Genomic DNA, 26,220 nt, shown 5'->3' with positions numbered 1-26,220 from the left:
ATTAGTATTCTCTAGTTTTCAACCCACAGATCCTACACATATTTTGTTGATTTACACTTAAGTATTTCATGTTTTTAGTGCTACAGTAAATCTCAGTTTTAAAATTTTCAATTTCTGTGGGCCTGGGGTGTGCTCAGTGGTAGAGAAAGTGAGGTCCTGAGTTGAATCCCTGCCACCTTTCCCCTCGTTTTTTGGGTTTTGTTTGATTGTTTTTTTACAGTTGTTAATTGCTAATATGTAGAAATATGATTATTCAATTTATGTATTTGATATGTTTGTTTTATTTATTTATTTTTTTAATCATATCTGGGTTTCAACCCAGGGACACTTTGCCACTGAGCTACATCTTCAGCCCTTTTTATTTTGAAGACAAGGTCTTGCTAAATTGATGAGACTGGCCTCAAACTTGTGATCTTCCTGCCTCAGCCTCCTGAATCACTGGGATTACAAGCTTTATTTGACACTTATAAATTTAGCTGGGTGTGGTGGCACAGGCCTGTGATCTCTGTAGCTCAGAAGGTTGAGGCAGGAGGATTGCAAGTTCAAAGCCAGCTGCAGCAACTTAGTGAAGCCCTAAGCAATTTGGCAAGATTCCTATCTCAGAAATAAAAAGCATTGGGTATGTGGCTCAGTAGTAAAGCACGCCTGGGTTCAATCTCTGGCACCTATTTATATATATATATATATATATATATATATATATATATATATATATATAGTATATATATATATATTTATGAATTTACAGTATTTGAATTTAGTTTGTATGTTAACCTTGTAATAAGCCTTGCTAAGTTCATTTGTTCTCTTTTGTAGATTTGAGGGTTTTAATATAGACCATTGTTGAATAGGAATTTTTTTTCTTTGTAAGTTGCAGGAACAATATAACAATATTTAAATATCACTTAAACATTGGTCAACCGGGATCCTACCATTTTAATATTTAATCTTCATTAACTTACCTATTTTATATGTTTGAATAATTTACAGGTGGAAGGGTTGTGTGTCCTGCTTTATTTTGCTTATGTTAGATGCATTTCCTTGTGCTACATAAAACAGGAGTTTTTGTTGTTGTTACCAGGGATTTTGAACCTGGGGAGCTTAACTGAGCCACATCCCCAGCCGTTTTTATATAAACTTTTGAGATGAGGTCTAAGTTGCCAAGGCTGTCTATACCTGGCTATAAATTGTTTTGGTGGCTATATTCTCACTGAGTAAGTAGGCTGTAATTCTGGAAGTTGAATATTTAAATTGTGTTCTGTTTTTGGTCTGTAAGTATTGCTTATTGTGACTACCTCCTTTTTCTTTTGAAAAAAGTTGCAGCTGGGCACTGTGGTGCCCATGTATAATCCTAGCTACTTGGGAGGCCAAGGAAGGAGAATTGTAGATTCAAAGGCCAGCTTGGGCAATTTATGTCTCAAATGTCTCAAAACAGAAAATGGAAAGGTCTGGGGATTTAGCTCAGGGTTCAGTAACAAAAGCTAAAAAGAACAAAACTGTCCTTAAAATTCCCTTTGTCGACCATGATCTCATTCTTTCGGGGGACAGATTGAATTGGGGTCTTCTTTCAGACTTGGCAGGTCCTATGGAGTCCTCAAGTCCCCAAACATCAGTCTAGGCACAGGCTTTCTCTTGCCAAGGGACCCAGCTGGTGAGTGCATTCGGGAGCCTGGTCGCTCCAGGTATAGCAAGTAGCACATAGTGAGTGCTTGACCAAAGGTGGCAGCTCTTTCACAGAATGTACCATACTGTTGGCTTCCTTACTCCTTTCTATCAGATTCTCAGCACCTGAAGCCTGAGGTGACCAGATTGTGACTCATAGACAGAGCCCCAATGGCTCTGCCTTTCTCTCAATTCTTCTTCCTTTGAAATAGCCAGAGGCCAGGCTCTTGTTAGTTGTTCACAGTGTAGCTTTGCTGGCCTCTCTTTTGTTTGTGGGACTGGCTCCTTCATTGCCTTTTCTTTAAAAGGTTTCTAGCTCCTGGCCATCCCTTGTTACTCTCCCTTAACATCAAGCAGCATTCTGGGTTTGAACAGTGTCTGACAGCCAGCCTCTGCTTAGAATGATAGTTGTTGCTGGGTGGCCTATAATCCCAGCTACTCAGGAGGCTAAGGCAGGAGGATCATAAGTTTGAGGTCAGCCTTGGCAACTTGGTGAATCCCTGTCTCAAAATTAAAAAAGTCTCAGTATGGGGCTAGGCTTGTAGCTCAGTGGTAGAGTACTTGCCTCGCACGCATGAGGCACTGGGTTCGATCCTCAGCACCACATAAAAATAAATAAATAAAAATAAAGATATTGTGTCCATCTACAACTAAAAAAATTTTTTTAAAAAGGAAAAAAAGGGGGCTGGGGATGTGGCTCAAGCGGTAGCGCGCTCGCCTGGCATGCGTGCGGCCCAGGTTCGATCCTCAGCACCACATACCAACAAAGATGTTGTGTCCGCCGAGAACTAAAAATAAATATTAAAAATTCTCTCTCTCTCTCTCTCTCTCTCTCTCTCTCTCCCCCTCTCTCTCCTCTCTCACTCTCTCTATGTATGTAGCTCAGTGGTAAAGCACCCCTGGGTTCAATCCCTGGTTTTACCCTTACCCTCACACCACTGGGTGTGGTGGTGCACACTTGTAGAACCAGTGGCATCAGAGGCTGAGACAGGAGGATCACAAGCTTGAGCCCAGCCTTGGCAATTTAGCAAAACCCCATCTCAAAAAAAAGAGGGGGGGGCTGAGAATGTGGCTCAGTGGTTGAGCATCCCCCGGGTTCAGTTTCTGGTACCAAAAAAAAAAAATGTTGTTGCATAGAACCATGGTTTTGTTTGCCATACTCAAAGAGGACTTTTTCTTTGTGAGCTCTTTCATACCCATAGTTCATTAAATGTAGCAGTCATCTAGAGTACTTTGGCTAGTTTCTGACATCTTTCCATTCTCTGCGTTTGTTGGGTTGTAGGGGAACCCAAATGCAGAACCATTTTCCTGGTTCATCTTTTTAGTTCACTGTTTCTCTTCTGTGGTCTGGATTCTGCCATTTGTCAGGCTGCCATTTCAACAAGCTCTGGTAGCCTCCTTTCTCATGTGCTCTTTTGAGGAGGATCCATGGTCTCATTATTCAAAGTTCCCCTTGTCAGTTCTTAGTGGCTTTGTGCTCCTGAAGGAATGGATTTTACCCCGTGTTACTATCAAATCCAGAGCATAATCATCTTATAATCCAGATTGTTTTTCAATGGCTTTTCTCAAGCTAGGAGTTGCTCTTGGCTTTCCCTCAGTGATGTGCTCCCACTCAGCACACTTATACACTTCAAGGGCTTGTTGGCCCTCCCTATTTAGGCAGACATTTGAGGGACTGGGGTGGTTTGTTTTCCTGCTTCTTGTAGCTTGATGGGTAATTTGGGTGACATGATTTCAGCATTGATATCAATTGTGCAGCTGCCTCTTGCACAACACAGTATGTGACATCTGTCTTATCTATGAACCCAGGGCTTCAGGCATGCCAGGCAAGTGCTCTAACCTGCAGTCTACATGAGACAAAAAAAAAACAAAAACAAAAAACGGTTTTCTTCTTCCTCTAATTAGTACTTGGTAGGCAGGGGTGCAGGGATGTTATGTTTTAATTCTAGCTTTTCAAGGTAGAAGTGTAGGAGCCAAGTTCAGTAGCTGAAGGTTTTGGGAACAAGAGACTCCTTAAATACCACAGCTCAGGGGCTGGGATTGTGGCTCAGTGGTGGAGCGCTCGCCTAGCACGGGCCTTACCCAGGTTCGATCCTCAGCACCACATAAAAATAAAGGCATTGTGTTGTGTCCATCTACACCTAGAAAATAAATATTTATATATAAAAAAAAAATACCACATGCTCAGAGCTATTTGTTGCCAGGGACCAGGGCAACAAATAGCCTGGCATATTTGCAGGGGGCTGTCTAGCATGAGGCATCTATCTCAGTTAGAGGAAGTCCTACAGCCAGCCAGTCAGGTAGTGGGAGTAACTGTTTTCATTTGTGAATTAAACTGAGTTAAATTCATGATCTTTTGGAAGTGATTATAGATGTAATTGCAATTTTATTTTTTGTAGGCTATGGAACTTGGAACTCTGGGACAAACAGAGGTAAGTATCATTCCTGCAACCACTCTCCTCTCCCCCAGGATTGAACCAGTTGTTTCTCTGCCACTGCCAGCTTGACCAAAGGGGGATTTGGGTGTCTCTGGGGCAGCTGCTACATCAGAGAAGATCTTTATTGGAATGGCTGGGGCCCACCTGCCCTTGGGTGGCTAGGGTCCCCAGCTTATCTCTTGCGACAGAGACACCCTTTTCTGTATGTTTGTTTCCGTCTGCCTTCTCCTTCCTGCCCTGTCATCTGTCTATCTCTGTCTCCTCCACTGCAGGCTACGAGAATTATGGTTATGGCTATGGCTATGGCCAGGATAACACCACCAACTATGGGTATGGTATGGCCACTTCAAACTCTTGGGAAATGCCTAGCTCTGACACAAATGCAAACCCTAGTGCCTCGGGTAGCGCCAGTGCCGATTCCGTTTTATCCAGAATTAACCAGCGCTTAGATATGGTTCCACACTTGGAGACAGACATGATACAAGGCGGCGTGTACAGCTCAGGTGGAGAAAGGTGAGTAGGGGCTTACCTAGGAGCTGGGATTCTGCAGGGGTATCTCCTGCCTGCTGGCATTTCGGTTGAATATGCTTCTGTGACCCTTTTCTCCATCCTTGCTCTGTTCTACTGGATGCTTTGCTCTCAATGGGGTCCATTGTACTTCCTTTCTCTGAACTATGTCGCCCTCGTGGTCAGCTTCTCTCTAGCTTCAGGCAGGGAACAAGTTTGGATTGGCCTGGCTGCATCATACCCACAGAATGGCTCCTCAGGAGCAGTGTGTCCAGCAGCCCCTCTCTTTGGGACAACACTTTGGTGTTCAATCTAGACTTTGCATCCTACAAGACAGAGCAAGGACGGGTTGGGTTTGTGTGAACAGTGGGCAAGCCTTTGGGACTGACCACTGTGAGCTATGCTGTCTTCCATACAGAGGAGGGACAGAAATGGACACTTGCTGGTCATTTTTCAATGCCTTATAAATGTACACCTGTTGAAAACATCCTTAATGAGGAACTCTTGCTATCCTCATTTTATAGATGGAGAAACTGAAGCGCAGTCATGTCATTCCCTTTGCCAGAAAGGGCCCCTTGACTAAGTGGTAGGGCTGGGTGGGATTCGCACCCAGATATACCACACTGCAAAGCATTGTCTATGGGTAGTTGTCATTGACTGAACTGGTATTCATCTAGGGTACTTGTGCCCTAGTGAGGAGAATAAATAGGGGCCTGGCTGGTCACTGGTAAGGCCAAGTGTGGCCCCAGGGCCATTGGGGGAGGGAGCAAGGGAACTTGCTTGCATGGATTTGAGTCCCTGTAGTGCACCACCTTGCCATAGCTTGGAGCCCAGGGAGCAGGGACGAGGGGAGGAATGGCAGTGCTAGCTGCTTCTCTTGTATCTGCTGGTCCTTCTAGGGAATTAGGTTTGGGGGGGAGAATGTAAGGAGGGTCCCCTGTGTATGTGAGGTTTGTGTGGTGTGGGGCATGGGCTATCGCTATGGTTAAACTGCCTCTCCTGGGCAAGAGTCCTTGCCTCCTTCCCAGTTGCTGTATAGGGTTTAGAGCCCTTTTCCAGCGATTTGGCAAGGTCACAATATCTACTAAGAAACGTTCACCATTTTATCCCATTTCATCTAGATTGTGAGGGGCTTTGGAGGGTTTTTGTGGGTTCCCCTAGTCACATAGGATGAGGTCTGAATTGTTTCTCATGGGCATCATTTGCCTCAGTGGCTAAGCATACATTATGCTGGGATACTTACCTCTTCTCCTGAAGAGCACTCTTGGGCATTGTGGCTGTCACAAATGGATTTTGATTCCTGAAGGGTCATGGGAGCAGCCTTGCCTCTCATAGGGCCTTGGATTAGAGCTTTCCTGCTAGGTGTTAGTCCTTCTTAGTAGCCCCTATGTGAGGCCTTTCCTCCTTCTAAAATTCTCTGCTTGTTAGAGTCCAGAACATTTTAACTGGCATTTCTGAACACTGAGTCTCCCTGACAGGGCAGGGTGGGTGCTAGAGTTGCATTTCCTGTCCCTGGTCTGGGAGGTTGAAAGGATGGCAGGAGCAGTTGGCTTGGCCAAAAGGCCAGCTGAATATGAGCAATTCTGAGGGAACTCTGCCTGATGCTTGCCACATGTCTCTGCAGATATGATTCCTACGAGGCCTGTGACTCAAGGGCCGTCCTGAGTGAGCGTGACCTGTACCGGTCGGGCTATGACTATGGCGAGCTTGACCCTGAGATGGAAATGGCCTATGAGGGCCAGTATGATGCCTACCGTGACCAGTTCCGCATGCGTGGCGGCGATACCTTTGGTCCAAGGGCTCAGGGCTGGGCCCGGGATGCCCGGAGCGGCAGGCCAATGGCCTCGGGCTATGGGCGCATGTGGGAAGATCCCATGGGGGCCCGGGGCCAGTGCATGCCTGGTGCCTCCCGGCTGCCCTCCCTCTTCTCCCAGAACATCATCCCTGAGTATGGCATGTTCCAGGGCATGCGTGGCGGGGGCGCCTTCCCAGGGGGCTCCCGCTTTGGCTTCGGATTTGGCAATGGCATGAAGCAGATGAGGCGAACCTGGAAGACCTGGACTACGGCTGACTTCCGGGTAAGTGAGGAGGCCTATCCCTCCTGGTCTCTGGTTGGAGTGGAGTCATCCCCTCTGACCCAGTTCCCTTTCTCTGGCTCAGACCAAAAAGAAGAAGAGAAAGCAGGGTGGCAGTCCTGACGAGCCGGACAGCAAAGCTACCCGGACGGACTGCTCAGAGAACAGTGACTCAGACAATGGTGAGCACGGGGCCTTGCCTCCTTCCCTTTACCTGCCTCTGTGGAGATTCTGGGATGAATTTGACTCCTCTCTCCTTACAGATGAGGGCACTGAGGGGGAAGCCGCAGAGGGCACTGAAGGTATCGACGCTATGGAAAAAGGATCCAGAGCAGTAAGTGGCCCCTGGCCCTGAGCTTTTTCTCCCTGCAGGTGAGGCCTGTGAAGACCAAACTGAGCTGAAATGCAGGCCTCACCACAGGGGTCTTAGGCAGTGTTATCGCCTGTGTGGATGGGTGGTGGGTGACCAGCACCAGCTCCTGGCCCTGGGTCTTGATATTTGGAGTCATTATATAAGTAACTGCACACTTTAAAGTTGGATTTTAAAATTATATTAGGAAGGAGAGGATGAGGAAGGAAAAGAGGATGGGAGAGAAGAAGGCAAAGAAGATTCAGAGAAAGGTGAGTCTTCTAGGGGGCCTGGGTTTTAGGTGGCTCTTCCAGGTACTCATGGGAAGGATCCAGCTGAGGGTAGGGTTGTGGCAGAAAAGTGGCTGGCTGGCTGGGGACCTGCCTTGTGGGGCTGGTTATGTGCTGGCAGGGACTTTGCTTCCTCCCCTGCCCCTTCCTATCCTGACCCTATTCTTCCTAGGTGGAGTCTGTGGATGTCATTGTCCCTGTCTAGCATTATTGGTTTTGCTTTCAGGTTGGGGCAGCAAGCAAAAGTGTGGGGACCCCTAGGCACAATCCCTGCTATTGGTCCCTCAGTAACGTGCAATTCCAAGTCCTCAGTGGCTGGTGTCTTGAGTTGGGACCCTTGGTGCAGTTTTTACGGCTGTGGTTTGCATGTCCTCTCCCTTAGCGCCTCTCCAGCCCCTGTTGGGAGTCCGTGTCCCCCCATCTGAGTGATGAGCGCCAGCAGGTACCTACCAGTAAATCCAGCCTCAGCCTACTGTTGCCGCGGTGCCCAGTGGGGGGTGGGCAGGGCCATGTGAGCGGCCTCCCTGCATTCCACCACCTGGCCCCTCTGAACATGTGCCAGTGTCCCCTCCAAGACAGCTTCTTTTTGCCTTCCAGCTTCCCCATGGCCCACTCCACAGAGAGTGAGGGTATCCTGGAGAGCAGAGGGTTCAACGTGTATCTCCCCATTCCTGGTGCCTAGGCCAAACCTACTTCCTGCCCAGCCCAGGGTATCCAGCCCTGCTCATGGCCAAAGGCCTTGCGTAAAACAACTGCTCTCAGATGGACCCTCTGGAATGGACAGTGGGTGATTCAGCCAGAGGCCTTAGGCCTGCCCTTTCCTGGTAGAGCCAAGTTGGTGATTGTGCCCCTCTGTTCCCACAGGGGCCCTTATCACCCAGGATGAGAGTAGCCAGGCCAAACGCAAGTTGCAGGCAAGCAAGAAGAGCCAGGACAAACAGAAAAAGCGGCAGCGAGACCGCATGGTGGAAAGGTAACCAGCTTCCCTCCATCCCTTTGCCTCTGCCTCGCTCTGGGGCTGCCGCCAGGAGAGCAGGGCCATAGCTCTGCCATCTCGCCGCCCTCTGGCCTCCCTTGGGAGCCACCACCTGCTCGGCCGTGCATGGACCCTGCTTCCCGCCAGGCCCAGCTCCTAAGGCCTGACTCATCCCCTGCCCCTCTGTGGCCGCCTGGTGACCGCTGGCATCTGTGGCCTGAGACCCGACACTGCTCGGCACCGTTGCCCAGAAGCTCCGGCGCTAGGTCACTCAGCGCACGAGCCCCGAGGTGCACTGGGGGCCCGATGCCCCTGAGGGAGGGGGCCAGCTCATCAGAGACTCAAGGTCCAAGGCGCCTGTGCCACCCCAACTAGCTGCCAAGAGGCCGCCGCCGTGCTCAGGAGAGATGGCAGCACCTGTGGGCTATGGCAGCCTCGGGCCTGCCCTCTGCCCTACCCGCCGGCCCTGTCAGGCCGGGCCTGTCTGTGGCTGAGCCCTTCACGCCCCTTGGTCGGGTCTGTCTGCCCTCAGGGCTCCCGCACTGGCGCTTGCCTCCTCCGCCTCAGACTCTTGCTCTTGCTGGACCTTCCTCAGCCTCGCCGGCGCCTGGCCCCTGGGCTCTCCAGACAAAGCTGACCCCGTGGCCCAGATAAGGACGTCCGGCAGAGGTAGGGACCCGCCCCGAGGCCTCGGTGGCGGCTGGCCTCCTCCGCCCCTTGCCACGGCGGCCTGCTCCAGCCCAGGCCCCAGACCCCGGGCTTCTGCTGTGGACACCAGGCCCAGACAGAGCACCTCGCCCAGGTGACTCCAGGCTGCCCTCTGGCAGGCCGGGCAGGCGCCCTCCTTCCAGCTCAGACTGGTCTCTTCTTGGAAGAGGAAGATGAGGCAGCAGGTGCCCAGGCCTGCTTGCCTTCCATCCCTCCCGACACCACCCCCAAGCATTCTGAGCAGAGGATGGGCTGGGCCTTTGAGTTCCCCAGAACCCAGAAGGAAGATGCAGCACCTTTTCGGGCCCTGCCTCGGGACTGCGTACTCCACTCTGCACCTCAGGGCCACCTGGCTCACGCCAGGGCATCCTTCCTTCCGGTTCCCACCTGGGCCAAGTGCACAAGCTCCTGCCCAGCCTTGGTAGAGTGGCCCTCCGGCAACCTTCCAGCGACTCCTTGCCTGTTGCAGCAGCTGCTGCCTCAGGCTTCGGCCTCCTGCCTATGGGAAGGAAGAGCTCCTCCCCTGTCCCCTACGTTGCAGTAACTGCAGCCTGCAGACTCGCCCTTTCTGCTCCCGACCCTCCTGGTCCCAGCCTGTCCCTCTGCTGGGACCGCACTTCAGAGGCCCGTGAGAAAGCCCTGTTTCAGGGCTCGCAGCTGGGTTGGGTGAGGCGGCAGCACCTTTCCCTGGGACCCTTGCAGCCTCAGCTGCTTGTTTCCCTCCTGTGGCAGGATCCAGTTTGTGTGTTCTCTCTGCAAATACCGGACCTTCTATGAGGATGAGATGGCCAGCCACCTTGACAGCAAGTTCCACAAGGAGCACTTTAAGTATGTAGGCACCAAGCTCCCTAAGCAGACGGCTGACTTTCTGCAGGTAAGCCTCAGAGCAGCGTAGCTACTCTTGATTTTTTTGGGTCCCTGGTGACACAGGGCAGCCCTCATGAAATTGCGTGTCTCTGGCAGGAGTACGTCACCAACAAAACCAAAAAGACAGAGGAACTCCGAAAAACTGTGGAGGACCTTGATGGTCTGATCCAGCAGATTTACAGAGATCAGGATCTGACCCAAGGTGAGGAGGTTCTATCCCACTGCCCACCAAGTAGCACCTTGGCCTGCCCTCCACTGCTTCTCCATACAGGATTGTGACATCCCTTTGTTTCTTTGGAAGATTGAACGAGAAAAGCCTCAGTCCCATATAGATAATCATGTTGAAAAGCTGGGCTGATATTTTTCCTAGACTTCTGGGTTTGTCTTAGGCACTTAGGACCAATGGTGACTCCTTTCTTCCTCCCTCCTCCCCCGCCAGAAATTGCCATGGAGCATTTTGTGAAGAAGGTGGAGGCAGCCCATTGTGCTGCCTGTGACCTCTTTATTCCCATGCAGTTTGGGATCATCCAGAAGCATCTCAAGACCATGGATCACAACCGGAACCGCAGGGTGAGTGGCCATAGGTGGCCTCTCCCTCCTATTGGTGAACTGATTGAGGCCTCTGGGGATGTCCTGTGGTTGTAATGAGGAGAGAGGGAAGGCAGGGGACAATAGATAAAGACAGTTCCAGTCCAGTGCAATCACTGTGGTTACATAGAGAAAGCTAGGAGATGGGGACATGGCCTGGGAGAAGGTGATGTTGAGCTGGGCCTTCAAGACCAGTACACCATGGGATATGGGAACCACCATTTCCATAGGGGCCAACCACCAGATTAGGTTCAGAAAAAAGATGAAGAAACATACAGGGCCCCTGTTGCTGGAGCAGTGGTTAGACTTCAGAGGTTCATAGGCACTATAATCTAGGGTGAGAGGAGAGCCTTCAAAGTACAGGAACAGGAGGTTGGCCTGTGGGAGTGACCAGGAGCCAGGGATGACTCAGGTTTCTGACTCTGAGAACTGAGTAGACAATGGTGCTGCTGAGATTATGCGTGGCAGGGGGTGGGGTATATCTAGTTCAGAAAGAGAAGCACATTTGGCAAGAAAATGGGTATGTTCTTTTTTGCTGGCATATCCGGAGAAGATGTTTTCTGATTGAAGTGGTGACATGTTGGGTAGGAGGTAGGTGTTAAAAATCTGGTGATGTGGCAGGAGTGCAGTAGGGAGAGAGCACAGAGGCCCAGATCCAGTTCTGAGCTAAAAGGTGATGTGGCCGTCGTCACAGAATGATAGGATTTATTTGTTGATAGCACTACCCATCTCAACTCATTTCTGGTTGTCTTCAGTACACCAATTCTCATTGAGGGGTCTGGCTTGGGTAGTTACAGATTGAGAATTAGCAAATGTCTAGAAAGATTAGGAAAGGGTCCATTGGCTTTGGCAACAGAAAAGCTGTATTGCTAAGAACAGTTTCTTAGGCTGGGAACTGATGGGGGATAGAGAGAAAAGACAGTCAATGGTGCAGAATACATGAATTATTAAAATTGTTGAAAAATCTTGGGGTGCGTGATGTGTTCCTGTAATCTGAGCTACTTAAGAGGCTGAAACAGGAGGATAACAGGTTCAAGGTCACCTGGACAATTTAGCAAGAAGAGATATAGTTTAGGACTGGGATGTAGCTCAGTAGTAGAGTGCTTGCCTGGCATATAAGAAGTCCTGGGTTTAATCCCCAGTGGGCCGCCCCCCCCCCCAACATGTAGGAAATGAGTGACATGTGGGTTTTTTTTTGTTTTTTTTTTTTTATTTAATTCCCCCTCCCCATCCCAGTTCTGGGGATTGAATCCAGGGCCTCATGTTTGCTAGGTAAGCACTCCACCACTGAGCTGTACTCCAGCCCTTTTTATTTACTCTGAGACATGATCTAAGTTGCCTAAACTAACCTCTTAACTTGTGATGCTCTTGCCTCAGTTGCCAAGTAACTGTGTGTACCACCACACGCAGATAAATACTCTTATTCTTTAAAAAATATTTATTTTTTAGTTGTAGGGGGACACAATATCCTTATTTTATGTGGTGCTGAGGATTGAATCCAGTTCCTCACACACGCTAAGGGAGTACTGTACCTCTGAGCCACAACCTCAGCCCGATACTTCTTTTTTTTTTTTTTTTTTTTTTTTAAGTTCTGGACTATGATCATGGAAGGAAAGCTTCCTGTTATTATTTTAGTAACAGCTTTACTGAGGTATAATTCATATGCCATATAATTCACCCATTTAAGATGTACAGTTCAGGGGCTGGGGCTGGGGCTTAGCAGTAGCGCACTTGCCTGGCATGTGTGAGGCACTGGGTTTGATTCTCAGTACCGCATGCAAATAAATAAAATAAAGGTCTATCAACAACTAAAAAATCTATTAAAAAAAAAGATGTACAGTTCAATAGTTTTTAGTTGATACATAGATTTCTGTATATTCAGAAGCCACTGCCACAATCAATTATAGGATTTTCATCACCTGAAAAAGAAATTCATACTTTTTAGCTATCACCTCTCATCTTCCCCTTATACAAGTTATCAGTCTGGTACATATATTCTTTTTTTTTCTTTTTTTTTTTTTCTTTTGGTACCATGGATTGAATTCAGGATGTGCTTAACCACTAAATCACTTCCCCAGTCGTTTTTTATATTTTATTTAGAGACAGGGTCTTGCTGAGTTGCTTAGGACCTTGCTAAGTTGCTGAGGCTGGTTTTGAACTTAGGATCCTCCTGCCTCAGTTTCCGGAGCCTCTGGGATTATAGGCGTATACCAATGTACCCAGCCACATTGTTTGTTTTTCCGTTCATTTATTTGAGTATTTGGGTTGTTTCTTCCTTTTGACTATTAAGAGTAATGCTGTCAGGAACAGTGGTGTGCAAGTTCTTCTGTGCACATTTGTTTTCATTTCTCTTGGGTATTTACATAGGAATGGACTGCTTGAATTAAATAGTAAATCTTTTTGGGGGTGTGTGTAGTACTGGTGGTTGAATTTAGGAATATTCTGCTTCTGAGCTATATTCGCATTCCTTTCTAAATTTTATTTTGAGATAGGGTCTTACTCAGTTGCTGAGGCTAGCCTCAAGCTTGTAATCCTCCTGCTTCAGTCTCCTGTGTCACTGGGATTACAGGAGTGAACCACCATGCCCAGATCAAATTTTTTTTTCTTTTATTGTTTTCACTTTGGGTGTCATATCCAAGAATCCATTGACAAATACAAGATTATGAGGATTTACCCCTATGATTTCTTCTTGAAGAGTTTTATGGTTCTAGCTTTTACAGTTAGGCCTTGATCCACTTTGTTTTTTTCATATGGTGTGAGGTCAGGGTCTCACTTTATTCTTTTACATGTGGATAGTCAATTGTCCTAGCACCATTTGAAAGAGACTGTTTTTTCCTCATTGAATGATCTTGGCACTCTTGTTAAGTTAGTGGACCATAGCTGTGTGGTTTTATTTCTGGACTTAGAATTTTTTTTAATTATTATTTTTAATTTATATATATATATATATAATAGCGGAATGCATTACAATTCTTATTATACATACAGAGCACAATTTTTTATATCTCTGGTTGTATACAAAGTATATTCACACCAATTTGTCTCTTTATACATTTGGATAGTAATGTCCACCACATTCCACCATCATTTTTAACCCCATGCTCCCATCCTTTCCCTCCCACTCCTCTGCCCTATCTAGAGTTTGTCTATTCCTCCCACGCTCCCCCTATCTACCCCATTATGAATCAGCCTCCTTATATCAGAGAAGACATTCGGCATTTGTTTTTTTTGGGATTGGGTAACTTAGCGTTATCTTCTCTAACTCCATCCATTTACCTGCAAATGCCATGATTTTATTCTCTTTTATTCCATTGTGTATATATGCCACATTTTTTTTTTTTTAAAGAGAGAGGAAAGGGGGGGGGGAGAGAGAGAGAGAGAGAGAGAGAGAGAGAGAGAGAGAGAGAGAGAATTTATTTATTTATTTATTTTAGTTCTCGGCGGACACAACATCTTTGTTGGTATGTGGTGCTGAGGATCGAACCCGGGCCGCACGCATGCCAGGCGAGCGCGCTACCGCTTGAGCCACATCCCCAGCCCTATGCCACATTTTTTTAATCCATTCATCTATCAAAGGGCATCTAGGTTGGCTCCACAGTGGACTTAAAATTCTATTCTATGGTTCTGTTTTTATGTTAGTACAGTTATGTTAGAAAGTACTTTATGTTAGTACTTTATTTTAGGAAATAGCCTTCTGAGATTTGAAATGATAAAATGTGCATTTTCCAACTCTATTGTTATATTTCAAAATTGTTTTGATTATTATGTGTCCCTTGAATTTCCATGAGTTTTAGGATCAACTTAACAATTTCTCCAAAGAAGTCAGCTAGTATTCTGATAGGATTGTGTTTTATTTCTAGACCAATTTGTAGACTATTACCACTTATTGTAATCCTTGAATGTGGAATGTCTGAATTTATTTAGATATTCAAATTTTTTTATATAGATTTTTTAGTTGTAGTTGGACACAATATCTTTAATTTATTTATTCATTTTTATGTGGTGCTGAGGATCGAACCCAGGGCCTCGGTCGTGCTAGGCAAGCTCTCTACCTCTGAGTCACAACCCCAGCCCGAGATATTCAATTTCTTTCAAAACTGTTTGTAGTTTTCAGAATGTGTTCTGTGCTTTTTGTGAGTGTGCGATTGTTAAAAAGGAAAACAGTATTTTAGAATAAATTTGATATATTTAGAAATGGAATCAAACCCTGGGTCTTGCACATGCTAAGCAAGTTCTTTTGTTTATTAAGGGTATATCAGTTATTTGCAGAATTATTGTGCTTTTTCCTTTTCAATCTGGATGCCTATTTTTTCTTTTTCTTAATTATCCTGGCTTACAACCTCTGGTATTTGGTTGAACAGAAGTGGTGAGAGTGCATGTCCTTGTCTTGTTTATATTGTTCATATCTTAAGGGGATAGCCCCAGACTCATCATTACCCATTTTGTCCCATCATCCCAGGTAGAACATTTATAAAAATGAGCAATATATAGATCACTTATGGTAACCTTGAAATAATATTTGAATTTTTTATTATGTTTATAGAATTGAAAACTTGGGACTTTATGGGTCCAGTGTGATAGCTGAGGGTTTTGATTTGACTGAGGTAGTTCTCTCCTAGGTCTAATTTGTTTATAGTGTTTTTATCCTGAAAGGGTGTTGTATTTTGTTGTTTATAGAATTGTTCTATAATTCTTTTTATTATTTAAGGTTGGTAGTGATGTCCTCTAGTCATCTGAGTCTTCTGTTTCTCTTGGTAAATCTTGCTGAAGGTTTGTTAATGTTTTTAATATTTGAAAGAACAAACTTTTGATTTCATTGAGGTGGTTTTTTTCTTCATTTTTTTTGTTCTCTATTAACTTTTATAATTATTATTATTTCCTTCTGCTGTTTTACATTTAGGTTTCTGGGAACCCTCCATTTCTTTTCTCTCTTTCTTTTTTTTTTCTTTTTCCATTTTTTTTCTTTTTTTTTTAAAGAGAGAGTGAGAGAGGAGAGAGAGAGAGAGAGAGAGAGAGAGAGAATTTTTAATATTTATTGTTTAGTTCTCGGCTTTCTTTTCTTTTTTTTTTTTTTTTTTTTTTTTTTGGTGGTGGTGGTGGGGCTGATCAAAACCAGAGCTTTGTGAAATGTACCAGGCAAGCACTCTGCCATGGATCCATATCCCCCCTTACTCTGAGACTTTTAAATAGCTTAGCATATGATCCATCCTGGAAAATGGTCCTTGTGCTTGAGAAGAATCTGTATTCTGTTATTGTTTGCTAGAATATTTTATAGATTATTGTTTGCCTAACCGTTTTATTGTGCTTATTCCTTTTTTTAAAATATACCTTTATTTTATTTATTTATTTTTATGTGGTGCTGAGGATCGAACCCAGGGCCTCACAAGTGCTAGGCAAGCGTTCCATCACTGAGCCACAACCCCAACACTGATCGTGCTTATTTCTTTGTTTTATTTTATTCTATTTTTTAATACTGGGGATTGGACCCAGGGGCACTTAACCACTGAGCCACATCCCCAACCCTTTTTACATTTTACTTAGAGACAGTGTCTCACTTAGTTGCTGAGGCTGGCTTTGAACTTGTGATCCTCCTACCTCAGGCACCTGAGCTGCTGGGATTACACACGTACACCATCATACCCAGCTTATTTCTTTGCTCTTTTGTCAAATTGCTGTGTGTGTATGTGTGTTTGGGTGTGTCACTGAGGATCAAACCTAGGGCCTTGCTTATGCTATGCAAGTGCTCTACCCACTGAGCTACATCCCTGGTCTCTATTTGTATTTTTGAATCTAAAGTGTGTGTCCTGTGGATAGCATATAGTTCAACCTTGATTTTTAGCTGTCCATCCTTCAAAGTCTTTATATCAAATTCTCTAATTCATTTACCTGTAGTGTTAATTGTCTGATTTAATGTCTGTAATTTTCCTCTTTTACTAATATTTTTTACTGGAACATTTTAATTTGTTTAGTGATTTTTTTTTTCCAATATCTTTTTTTTGGTTTGACTTCCTTTTGTGGTTTCTCTAGGCCTTATCTTTTTTTTTTTTTTTTTTTTTGGCACTGAAGATTGACCCCAGGGACACTTAATCACTGCATTATATCCCAGCTCTTTTTAGTTTTTATTTTGAGGCAGAGTCTTGCTAATTTGCTTAGAGCCTCACTAAATTGCTGAGGCTGGTTGGCCTCAAACTTGTGATCCTCTTGCCCCAGCTTCCTGAATTGATGGATTACAGGTGTGCACACACTATACCTATAGGCTTTACCTTTTATATGTATAACATCTCTAAATCCACTTCAGATATAACTTAATTTCAAGAAGATTGTTACTTCTGTGTAGCTCTGTGTTGTAATTATTGCTTTCTATACTTTATTTTAAAGAAGTTGAAGAAAGAATATTGATTATATCTTTCTAGGTTTTGTTAGTATTAGTCTTATTTCCCATTTTTCATACTCTTTATTTGTTCCTGTAGAGTTGTTATTTGTGGTCATTTCTGTTGCTCCCCTCACCTGATTTGTTTGTTGATTGGTCTTTTTTTTTTCCCTTAAAGCAAATATATATTTAATATGTCAGTTTTTTTTAAAGACTTTTACAATGGAAATTTCAAACATATATAAAGGCACATCTCAGATATCACATCATTTCATCCATAATCATTTCAGTATTTAGCTCTGAAATATAAACAGTTTTAATTTACTATCATTACCCCTAAATAAAAATCAATGATAACCTTTTTTTGGTGTGGTGGTGGGGATTGAGCCCAGGGCACTTTACATCCTCAGCCCTTTTTTTTTTTTTTTTTGAGATTGGGCCTTGCTAAGTTGCCAAGGCTGGCCTCAAACTTGAAATCCTCTTGCCTTAGCTTCCCAAATTACTGGGATTACAGGCATGCACCACTGTACCCAGTAATAACTTCCTTCTTCTTTTTTTTTTTTTTTTTAAAAGAGAGAGTGAGAGAGGAGAGAGAGAGAGAATTTTTAATATTTATTTTTCAGTTCTCGGCAGACACAACATCTTTGTATGTGGTGCTGAGGATCGAACCCGGGCCGCACGCATGCCAGGGGAGCGCGCTACCGCTTGAGCCACATCCCCAGCCCCAATAACTTCCTTCTTAATACCACCAAATAACTGGTATTCAGATTTCTTTGACTGATATTTTTAAAATCAAAAACTAAAGACCCATACTGATGTATGTACTACAGATGGTTGCTATATATCAACCTGCTTTCAGTACATAGGTTCTTCCTTCATGTCTTATTTTTCTTGCAGTTGATTTATAGGAAGAAACTGGATTGTTTATATTGTAGTTTCCCAGAGTGGATTTTGTGATTGCCCTCACTTCCTTTGTCTTTACTGGCAACAGTATTTAATTTCTGTAATATATAAGACAAATAATTGCAATATATCTATGTAATTGTGTGTGTGTAGTTTTATGCAATACTTTTAATCAGTTAAGAAGGAAAAAAATGGGGCTGGGCACGGTGGCGCACACCTGTAATCCCAGCAGCTTTGGAGATGGAGGCAGGAGAATCAACAATTTATCCAAGTACTAAACAACTCAGTGAGACCTTGTCTGCAAATAAAAATACAAAAATTGGGCTGGGGATGTGGCTCAGTGGTCCAGTGCCTGTGAGTTCAATCCCCAGTACAAAAAAAAAAAAAAAAAAAATTGTGCCTTTATAATGTCTTTTATAGTTAACTAAATTCTTCTGTGAATATTCACATTACTATCGGGTTTAATAACAGCAAATTCTCTCCCTCCTTCCTTCCTAACTTCCTTGGCTTTGAACTTCTTGGGATCCTCCCAGCCTCCTAGGTAGCTAGAATTACAGGCATGCACACCATGCCAGCTTTCTCAGTTCTGGTTTATTTCAAAATATCTATTTTTTCTTAAACATAGCTTTATTAATTATAGGATTCTTGGTTGACAGTCTTTTTTTTTTAATATCTTTATTTTACTTTTATGTGGTGCTGAGGATGGAACCCAGTGCCTCACACATCGTAGGTGAGCGTGCTACCTCCGAGCCACATCCCAGCCTAGTGGACAGCCTTTTTATTTCAGCATTTCAGCATGTTATCCTGATGTTGGCTTGGAACCTTTGAGTTTCTCTTGTAAGTGATGATTCGTTTTTCTCTTGCTGCTTTCAAGATTTTTCCTTTGTCTTTGACTTTTAGCATTTTTATTGTATGTCTCTTGGTGGGTCTCTGTATTTATTCCACTTGGAGTTCATTAATCTTCTTTGTGTAAGTTTGTTTTTCATCAGTCTTGGGGTAGCTTTCAGCTATTATTTCCTCATTTTTTTTTCCCTATTTTCCTTTTTTTTTTTTTAGAAACAGGGTCTGAGTTGTTTAGTGCCTCACTTTTGCTGAGGCTGGATTTGAACTTGCCATCCTTCTGTCTCAGCTTCCAGAGACATTGGGATTACAGGCATGCGCCACTGTACCTGGCCCTTTTTCTTTCTTATACTCCTGTTGTGCATAAGTTGGGTCACTTAATGGTGTCCCACCATTGTCTGAGACTTCATTTTTATTATTGTTTTTCAGATTGTATAATCTCTAGTGGGCTACAGGTTCAATAATTCTCTTCTTATCTACTATTCAGCTTCTCTGGTAAATAGTTATTGTACTTTTCAGTTCCAAAAAGATTTGTATTTTTGTTTTAGTATTTGTTTGTTGATGTTTGTCTGAAGAGGTGTGACACTATACCTTTTACTTCTTCAAGCCTTTACTTCTTAAGCATTTTTAATTACTACTTTGAAATCTTTGTTAATGTTGACATTTTTTCACTGCCACAGGTAGTTTAAACCTATCATCTGCTGTGTTTCCTTGAATGTGGGTCAGAATCTCCTTTCGATGACTGTGGTTTTTTTTTTTCTTTCTTGGTACCAGGGATTGAACCCCAGGGGCACTTAACCACTAAGCTACAATCACTAAACTATATTCCGAGCCCCCCCCTTTTTTTTTGATGTGTGTGTGTGTGTGGTATTGGGGATTGAACCCAGGACCTTGTACATGCGAGGAAAGCACTCTACCAACTAAACTATATCCCCTGCCCTATACCTTTATTTTGTTTATTTTTATGTGGTGCTGAGGATCAAACCCAGTGCCTCACATATGCGAGGCAAGCATTCTGTTGAGCCACAACCCCATCCCCCTGTTTTTTATTTTGAAGCAGGGTCTCACTAAGTTGATTAGAGCCTTGCTGAGTTGCTGAGGCTGGCCTTGAACTTGTAATCCTCCTGCCTCAGCTTCCTGAGTTACTAGAATTATAGGCATGGGCCACCACACCCAGCTTCAATGTCTCATAATTTTGTGTTCAAAACTAGACATCTTATAGATAATATATTATATAATACTGGTTCCCCCCCTCATATCCAGCACCTTGTTCTGATATTTGTGTATCTATTTGATTAGTGACTTGCCAAATTTCTTTTAGCAAGGTCTCTTTTTAAAGAAGTCTCTTTCATTCCCACAGTGTGGAGCTCTGGTATTATGCCTTGAATTAGAAAGTCATGGGCATGTGCAGACATGCTGGCTTGACTGGGAACCACCCTGACATGGTTTTAGTAGGGGCTCTTTCTGACTGTCTCCCAGACCATACATACTCAGCTGTTAACAGTTTGTTTTCTGGCTGATTGCTATATGGTTCTCAATAATGCCTGGGGCATAAATGGCACTCTACTTTAATCCAATTAAATTTGTGGTCCTTTACAGCATTGATTCTTGAGATTATTGTTTGAGATTTATTCTGAACCCTGGGAGGCTATTCTTTGCTGTTTATTTTTGTTGTTTTGTTTTGTTTTAGATTCTCTCTGGTAACTTAGCTACACTATGGTTTAATTTATATTACTATCAAATCTTCCAGTCTCCTTCCAGTTGTTTTTCTCCACACCCTTCATTGTTTGAGAGAGTTCTTAGTCTCAAACTCTTAATACTCTTACCAGTGAAGTTGGGAAGAGATTAAGAGCTCACAGATTTAAGGCCAGGCTCTCCTGGGCAAAATCTCTTGGCCAAGGCTCAGGGTGAGCACAAAGGGATGCTTCCAAATAGTGACTCTGGTGCTTCAGGAGAGATAGGGAGAAGTGAGTGGCTGTGGCCTCTTTCTGGTATTGGTCTGCCTCTCTTAGCATTGGACCTCTACTTTGTGAACAATCCAGGGCTATGTGAGCCCCAGTATTCTCAGCATATCTTATCCTAGGTCACATCTCCATTCTGTGCATAGGGACTGGGCAGAAGAAAGAAGTTGTCATTTCCCGCCTGTACTTATTCAGAACTTAGCCTCAGCTACAGGTAGGTGGGGATAGGATAAGAAATGCTGCCATCCTGTTCCAGCCCTAAGCTATAATGAGGTTGGTAGACACTGGGGCTTATCCTCCTACTTGCATAGGAGTGGAGTTTTCATCACACTGAGCTAGGGAGGGCAGGGAGGCAATAGGTCAAACAAACACAGCTGACACTCTTTCTCACTGGATTTTAGTAGCTTTTCCTTGTTAAGTATTTCTTCATTTGATATATGTCCCTTGGACATATTCAGAGACTTTTCTTAGTAATTTTCATAAGTTTCATTGGTGATTGGGTTCACAGGGCTCTTCCAGGTGCCATGCTAGAAGACTGTCCTCTTTAGGTAATTTTTAGGAAGTCTTTTAAATTTTTTTTTTTTTTTAAATACAGTCCTTCCCCTTCTTATGTAGCATTTTTCTTTTTTCTTTTTTTTTTTTAAGAGAGAGTGAGAGAGAGGAGAGAGAGAGAGAATTTTTTTTTTAATATTTATTTTTTAGTTCTCAGCGGACACAACATCTTTGTTGGTATGTGGTGCTGAGGATCGAACCCGGGCCGCCCGCATGCCAGGCGAGCGCGCTACCGCTTGAGCCACATCCCCAGCCCCAGGAAGTCTTTTAAATTTTGATTCCAAAAATTAAATTAAAATGATACCCAGATGAAACTGTAGATTAGTTTATAATTAAAGACATGAATATGCTTGAAGAAAATATTAGTATTTATCAATCTATAATTCAGATGTATAGTCCAGTGTAGTAGTTAGGATTTGTCTCTGGAATGCAAGGATGCTTCAATATGAAATCAAAGAACATAAAATACTGGAAGGGAAAACTATGTACAAATAATGTGATTACATTCTTAGAGAAGTGGAAAAAAATTTAAAAAAAAAATATATATATATATATATAAATAAATGTATTTGTGTGGTAGTGAGAATGAATCTAGGGCTGTAAGCCTGCTAGGCAAGTGCTTTACCACTGAGCCACATACCCAACCTTTTCTATTTTTTAATTGAAACAAGGTCTCACTAAGTTGTCCAGGCTAGTCTAGAACTTGGGATCCTCCTGAGTAGCTGGTATTACACGTTTGTCACTGCACCTTGCAAATTGTTCTCAAAGTTAGTAGAATTTGATAAGGAGGTGGGATTCAAGATAGCATACAAAAAGTAGTTGGTTTTCTTTATTCTAGTAATAATAAGTTAGAAACAAATGTGGTTAAAAATCTCACAGTAACTACACCGTGTTTGAAGTATCTAGGAATATAGATTTAAAGAAGGCATAGCACCTTTAAGAAGAACTACAAATACTCCAAGGATACAAATGGAGGAACATAAAGAACATATTGTGTTGTAAATGGGGAGTTAATATTTAATGGTAAAACAAACAAAAACCCAGTTACCCCCAGCTGATGAGGATAGTACAATTCCCATCATAATCTAGGATAGGGTTAAGTGGATTGATTGCAAATTTTTAAATTTTTACATTTTCTTTTTCCTTTATTTTATTGGTGGGGGTGTGTGTGCCGGGGATTGAACTCAGGGGCACTCAACCACTGAGCCACATCTCTATTTTGTATGTTATTTAGAGATAGGGTCTCACTGAGTTGTTTAGCACCTCACTGTTACTGGGGTTGACTTTGAACTTGTGATCCTCCTGTCAAAGCCTCCCAAGCCACTGAGATTTACTGATGTATGCTACCATACCCAGCTATTTTTATTTTTAATTGACACATAGTAGTACATATTTAGGATATACAGTATACTATTTTAATACTTATGTACAATACGTAACCAAATCAGTGCAGCCATTAAATCTGTCACCTCTTACATTTTTTGTTATTGGAAACAGTCTTACCTACACTATTTTGAAATATACAATTAATTGTTGTCAATAATCTTCCACTGTGGGCTGGGGATGTGGCTCAAGCGGTAGCGCGCTCGCCTGGCATGCGTGCGGCCTGGGTTCGATCCTCAGCACCACGTGCAAACAAAGATGTTGTGTCCGCTGATAACTAAAAAATAAATACTAAAATTCTCTCTCTTTAAAAAAAAATAATAATATTCCACTGTGCTGTACTACATTAGAAGTTATTTCTCTATGCAGATGCACCCATGAACTCATTAACTATCTTTTTTCCATTTCTCCTTGTACCCCTTTTCTAGACTTTGGTAACCTCTATTCTATACTCCTATGAGATTAGCTTTATAAGCTTCCACATGTAAGTAAGGACATACTATGTTGTCTTTCTGTGCCTGACAAAGTTTTCCAAGTCTAACTGTAGCCAAAAAGATTATACAAAGGGCAGTTATGAGTTTACAGATATTAAAGGTTATTACAGCCAGGTATAGTAGTGCACATCTGTAACCCCAGCTGTTCGGTTGGCTGAGGTTGGAGGATCACAAATTCAAGGCTAGGCTGGTGACTTAGTAAGAACCTGCCTCAAAATTTTAAAAGGAGGGTTTTTGTTTTGTTTTGTTTTGTTTTGTTTTTTAAAGTTTGGGGTGTAGCTCGGTGGTAGAGCACTTGCATAGCATGTACAAGGAGGCCCTGGATTCTATCCCCAGCACCTCACACACAAAGAAATAGTTTAAAAAATTAATTTAAAAAATAATATACTGTACATGTTATTATTTATATGTATTATATATAATACACACACACACACACATATATATATATATCTATATATATTTTTTTTTTAACAAAGTCATCAGCAAAAAGTTGTGATGGCACAAGAATAAAATAGTGCAATCAACAGACCTAGGGAAAAGTCCCAATATGTTTTAGAACTTAGTATTTGTATAGGTCTCGTCTCTGAAACTTCAGGGCCAAGTGTTTGTTTCTGAGTTAATTTTGGGGTTTCAGAAAGACAATATGGTGTGATCAGTAGCTTCCAGCAGGATCTAAGGAAGAGTCTGGTAGTTGAATCATCAGTAGTTATTCAAGTGGCATACAGATGGGATAAAGAAAGATGAAATAAACCAGGCGCAGTGGTGCATGCCTGTAATCCCAATGACTTAGGAGGTTGAGACAGGAGGCTCCCAAGTTCAAAGCCAGCCTTAGCAACTTAGGTAGGCCCTAAGCAACTTAGTGAGACCCTATTTCTAAATAAAATATAAAAAAGGGCTAGGCATGTGGCTCAGTTGTGGGGCACCCCTAGGTTCAGTTTTATTGGTGAGGGTGTCAATCCCCTGTACCAAAAAAAAGATGGTGTAAAAATGGAATGTCAGGCTGGAGACATAGTTCAGTTGGTGGAGTGCTTGCCTTGCATGCCCAAGGCCCTGGGTTCAATCCCCAGCACCATACCAAAAAATAATAATAATAATAATAATAATAATAATGTCATCCCATGTCTTGTCACCAAATGAATTCCAGGGGAAATATTTGTTTTGTAGAGCCTTTTGGACTTCAGATTTATATAAACAAACAAAACAAAAACACCTCTTTTTCTTTCTTTTTTTTTTTTTTAATATTTATTTACTTATTAGTTATTGGCGGACACAACATCTTTGTTGGTATGTGGTGCTGGAGGATCGAACACAGGCCGCACGCATTCCAGGCGGGCGCGCTACCGCTTGAGCCACATCCCCAGCCCAACCTCTTTTTCAATTCAGCAGGGAAGTGATGATTTATAAATTTCTGGAAAGTTGGACCCCTGCCTCATAACTATATATTAGATTCCAGAAAACGTAGATCATTTGTTTACTTTGAGTGTGTTAAGGGAAGCCTTCATGAGCAAGCCAGAAAATCCATACACCAAGACAAGTTCATCTCATAGAGGTGCTGGGCACCAGCGTGCGTATCAGCAACTCAGGCTTGCTAGTGGGCAAGGAAGTCTCATAGGAATCAGCACACATTATTTTCTTTTTCATCCGGCAGCAAATATATCCCACAATGACAACGTGCAGTGCTGACAGAAGGTGGGAGGACCAGTCATGATTTTTTAAGACAGGGTCTAACCATCTTGCCTGGTCTGGTCTCAAACTCCTGGCTTGAAGTGATCCTCCCACCTCAGCCTTCCCAGCAGCTAGGACTATAGGCATGCACCTCACCAGGTTCACTCTTTGTTGTTTAAAATACAAGTGGAGGAAGTGTGGCTTGCATCATTTTTTTTTTTTTTTTTAAAGAGTAATTGGTGGGGCTGGAATTGTGGCTCAGTGGTAGAGTGCACACCTAGCACATGCGAGATCCTGGGTTCCATCCCCAGCACCACATAAAAAATAAATAAAATCAAGGTCTTGTCCAACTGCAACTAAAAAATAAATGTTAAATTAAAAAATAATTTAAAAAGGAATTGGGCACTATCATTTTGGGGAACCTATTTGGTTAGAATTAAAAGCACCAGCCTGAGAGTACTTAATTTAATTCTGGTGGTGTTTGGTTATTATGATGAAAATCTGGAAACATTAAATGTGCCTCAGTTGGGAGAATTTATAGTGTGTCCATCTGTATGCCTAGAGAGGGAAAGATAATGTGTTAGCAAGAAACAGTTGCTAAGGAATACTGATTGTATCTTGGTAACTTGTTACTGAGCATGTCTGAGGCTAATATTTCCCCCAAATGGTAGGATGAAAAATGTATAAAGAAAATAGTGAATGTGAGAAAGGGAGTAGAAACAGCAAGTTTATGTGGCTTCCAGGAACACGGAAGCAAAGTTGGCTGAGCTCAGCTGGATTCCTAGAGGGTGGAGTCTGTTCCCCACATGACAAAAATAGCATCATCCTCTTTCTGCTTATGGCTGTATGATGATGAAAGTGAGATTTACCTGGTCTCCCACCACTGATGAAATGACCCAACTTCTAGGTGTAAATCCTTCCAGACAAAACTCAGTCTTGATAACTGTCAATCACACACCTTTCTATATATACATTTAGTTGTAGATTTTATTTATATATATATATATATATATATACACACATACATATATTTATATGTATGTTTTTTAGTTGTAGATGGACACAATCTCTTTATTTAATATTTATTTTTAGTTGTAGTTGGACACAATACCTCTATTTTATTTATTTTTATGTGGTGCTGAGGACTGAACCTAGGGCCTTGCACATGCTAGGCAAGAGCCACAGCCCCATTTATTTATTTTTAAATTTTAATTTATTTTTTAGTTGTGGTTGGACACAGTACTTTTATTTTGTATATTTGTTTTTATATGGTGCTGAGGATTGAACCCAGGGCTTCTCACGTGCTAGGTGAGCGTGCTCTACTGCTGAGCCACAACCCCAGCCCTATTTATTTTTTTTTATGTGGTGCTGAGGATGGAACCCAGGGCTTCACGATGGGAGGCAAGTGCTCTACTACCACTGAGCCACAACGCCATCCCCTCACACACCTTTCTTACTGTGCCACAGGTGAGCCATCTATAGGGGGCTGTATGGTGTTCTTTTAAATCTGATTTATTCCCTTACATCTCCATTTAAGAACCATTAGGCATTTTCTAATTTTTCACCCCTACAACCAGTGTGCATGCATG

At 43.0% G+C, this 26,220-nt stretch overlaps 1 protein-coding gene across 2 annotated transcripts in view; it reads left to right on the top strand.

Annotated features, from left to right (window-relative positions):
• Positions 1–26,220, top strand: part of AKAP8L (A-kinase anchoring protein 8 like) — a 37,256-nt gene that overhangs the window by 9,440 nt on the left and 1,596 nt on the right. Inside the window, exons 3-13 of one of the 2 annotated variants that reach the window (XM_081283465.1) lie at positions 4,062–4,094; positions 4,373–4,430; positions 4,533–4,613; positions 6,232–6,685; positions 6,768–6,864; positions 6,946–7,016; positions 7,240–7,303; positions 8,186–8,294; positions 9,738–9,879; positions 9,969–10,074; positions 10,312–10,442. In XM_081283465.1, coding sequence (XP_081139591.1) covers positions 4,062–4,094; positions 4,373–4,430; positions 4,533–4,613; positions 6,232–6,685; positions 6,768–6,864; positions 6,946–7,016; positions 7,240–7,303; positions 8,186–8,294; positions 9,738–9,879; positions 9,969–10,074; positions 10,312–10,442 — 1,346 coding nt within the window. Of the gene's footprint in view, positions 1–4,061; positions 4,095–4,372; positions 4,614–6,231; positions 6,686–6,767; positions 6,865–6,945; positions 7,017–7,239; positions 7,304–8,185; positions 8,295–9,737; positions 9,880–9,968; positions 10,075–10,311; positions 10,443–26,220 lie in introns of both variants that reach the window. The other variant, XM_081283464.1, reaches the window with a different exon arrangement.

This window comes from Spermophilus citellus (assembly GCF_964194105.1).
Source record: "Spermophilus citellus genome assembly, chromosome: 3".
Lineage (NCBI taxonomy): Eukaryota > Metazoa > Chordata > Mammalia > Rodentia > Sciuridae > Spermophilus > Spermophilus citellus.
This window is presented reverse-complemented; position numbering and strand designations above follow the sequence as displayed.